The following is a 3,003-nucleotide window of genomic DNA, read 5'->3' on the forward strand; positions in this document are numbered from 1 at the left end:
CCCAGAACGTTCGTTTTCTTCGCGCTATATTTCACAGCCTGTTTACAAGCTCTTTTCAGTCTGTGATTCTGCCGCCGAGCGCAGAATGAAAGCGCACACTGTTTAAATGAGCGCACATTTATCTGTCCTTTATACGTTTCTCTTATTTTTGCCAAAGACAAAAGAACAGTAATAATAATGATAGAATTACAACATTTAATATCCATGAAAATATCACATATAGAGAACATCACGATATATTCACACATGTCAGTCAGTTCAGAGGGCGTCTCATCCCTGTGTGTGGAACGTTACAAAAGCAGCTTAAATTAAATTTAAATAATGAACACAGTCAATAATAAAATGTAGATATATATACAACTGTGCAACATGGCAACACCACACCACCACAATGTCTCGGGGTCCACATCGATTTCCACGGGACAAGCCGATGAGGCCGTGTTAGGTCCGCTCTGTTATCAGCTGTCCGAGTCCACCTCGCTCTTACTCTCTTCGGGTTTCTCCGCGGACGTTTTAGTGGATTTGTTCCATTTCTGAGAGTTCTCTGATTCTTCCGATGAAGACCTTTTCTGCCTCCTCCACTTCGCACGTCTGTTTTTGAACCACACCTGCGTGACAGAGAGAGAGCACACTTTGAACGTGTCTGTGTGGCGACTGATGCTGAGCACGGCCACAGCTCAGCCCCTTATTCTTAATCTATTGTTTTCAATGGATTATTATAACTATCACGATGGTGATGATGATGATGATGATGATGATGATTATTGTTTTGTTGTTGTTGTTATTGTTTTGTTTTTGCTTTGAAGCAGTGTTACTTGCTGCACATTGTAGATAAGCATCGACTTTGTTTTCAGAATCAGGGCAGAAGATAAACTGTTGCAAACAGAAACATTTAATAAAATTGAATTAAATTACATTTCTGTTCAATATTATACAACCTCTAACATAGTGATTTTTGTGAATTTTGTTGAAGCAACAAAAAAGATAATAATAATAATAATAATAATAATAATAATAATAATAATAATAAAGGTGAGCAAACTTTAATTATTATTATTATTATTATTCAATAATAATAATAACATTGTGAGCGCGTGTCAGCCGGGTTTTAGAACTCACTGCACGTGAGTGTGTTTATGAGTGGAGTGAAAGCTTTGAAAGAAGATAGCTTTTAAAAATAAAAGCGCTGACCTCGACCTTCTCCTCGCGGAGGTGGACCTTGCGGGCAAGTTGTTCGCGAGTGCCGACGTCCGGATACTTAGTTTCTTGGAAGAGGCCCTCCAGAGCCTCGAGCTGCTCGTCCGTGAAGATGGTGCGGTGCCTTCGCTTCCTGCGGCAGTGCAGCTGGTTGAGGAGCTGCAGCTCGGTCCGAGACAGGCTGCTCATGTTCATGTAGGACATCATCTGGTGGGGCACCGGAGAGATCAGCACCGAGCCCGGGCTGTCATAGCCTGCATGACGGACAGACAGCACACATCATGGCTGGGTGGAAACCCTATATATACACTCAATTATTTGGCGTATTAAAATCACTCCGTTTTTTACTACAAAACAAAACAAAACAAAACAAAACAAAACAAAACAAAACAAAACAAAACAAAACAAAACAAAACAAAACAAAACAAAACAAAACAAAACAAATAAAATAAAATAAAATAAAATACATTAAATGAACTGTGGAAGAGGCTGTTTTATGCATGACAGAATGTGTGGAAACACCAAAACAGATCCCAGCGATGGAAAAGCTCAGCTCCAGTCTTTCCTGTATTCAAAGTTAAGCTCGCGCACGTGCCTGAGCGCTTCTGCTTCCTGTGTATGAATCCAGAACAGCTCGGTGATATTCGTCCTGATTGCGAAACAGCAGCGACAGTAATGTCTCACAAAAAGACATCACACGTGAACATTTGCGAGTTTTTACAAAGCTTTGAAATGCAGCATGGAGTCTGAAATAATTTTACAAACGCGTATTTCAGGCGTGTTTACACTGAATCTTAATTGTAAGATAGTGCTCGCAAGCGATGAAATATTACGCATGATTGTAATTAATTTGTATTAATAACGAATAATTACTTCACGGTGGAATTACGCGCGTTGACCTAGAGGCTGATGGGCCCTCTGGCCTGGAAGCTACTTCGCTCCACAGATGCTTTCTCTGAGAAATACAGAGTGTGAGGGGGAAAAAAAGTTCCCGTGGCGGATCCTTCACTGCGTAGGTCTTAGCTGAGTCTGTGACACTCTGTGACTGGCCGTGTTACCTGTGGGGATGCAGGGGCACTGCTGCGGGCTGAGGCCGGGCACGGAGCCGCAGCACGGGGGCCCTGCCGCGGCGCCCTGGACGTGCAGCTGGCTGTAGTAGTAGCCATTATATCCGATCCTGCTCCCGCTCACGGGCTGCACCGGGGGGGCCACGGGCCCGCACGTGGCTGAATACAGTCCGTTGTAGTCGGCGTAGAGAGAGTCCGTCAGGCCGGCGGACAGCACCACCGGGCCGCTCCGGTGCAGCAGCAGCGGCTCCTTACAGCTCGGCCGCGCGGACAGGATGCTGTCGATGCTGAACATCCCGGCGGGCATCACACCGGTGTGCGGCGGGAACTCTCCGAAAAGTGGGAACCAGCTGTGAGCGTCCTGGACTGACGGGATTCCGTGCTCCGGGAGAACGTAAGCTACAACTGCGTCATCGCGGCTCCGGGACTCGTGTGTGCTCTCTCTCTCTGCTGGAGAATACGGACAGGAGGTTTGGGGGAACCGCCTGAGTCCGGGGCTGTTCTTATACACTGCTGACGTCACAGCAACAAGTCTCCTTGCGCTCGTCTTGCTGCGTGAACGCGCCACGGAGCTGTGTATTGAATTAATTCAATTAAGATAATCCAGAGTGTTTGCAGACTTTTAGAAACGTGTCACTGGGCCGCGGGGGCTCTTCCTACAGAGTAATCCGATTATCGCGGTGTCAGCGAGACTTTGTGCAGGACATCACAGCAGCGTTTACAGGCTGCTTCAACGTGC

The 3,003-nt window shown here is 46.0% G+C and overlaps 1 protein-coding gene across 1 annotated transcript; it reads right to left on the reverse strand.

Annotated features, from left to right (window-relative positions):
• Nucleotides 1-251: 251 nt before the first annotated feature.
• Nucleotides 252-2,754, reverse strand: gsc (goosecoid). The gene is made up of 3 exons (XM_086275164.1): nt 2,256-2,754; nt 1,192-1,451; nt 252-608 (listed from the first exon to the last, which is right to left on the reverse strand). Exons 1-3 carry the CDS (start codon nt 2,569-2,571, stop codon nt 459-461), a joined length of 726 nt encoding a protein of 241 aa, XP_086131290.1. The 5' UTR covers nt 2,572-2,754; the 3' UTR covers nt 252-458.
• Nucleotides 2,755-3,003: the final 249 nt, after the last annotated feature.

Source organism: Aulonocara sp. 'chitande type north' Nkhata Bay, linkage group LG19, assembly GCF_057382095.1.
Source record: "Aulonocara sp. 'chitande type north' Nkhata Bay isolate Kocher_YH1m ecotype deep benthic linkage group LG19, A_spYH_male_GT1.1, whole genome shotgun sequence".
Classification (NCBI taxonomy): Eukaryota; Metazoa; Chordata; class Actinopteri; order Cichliformes; family Cichlidae; genus Aulonocara; species Aulonocara sp. 'chitande type north' Nkhata Bay.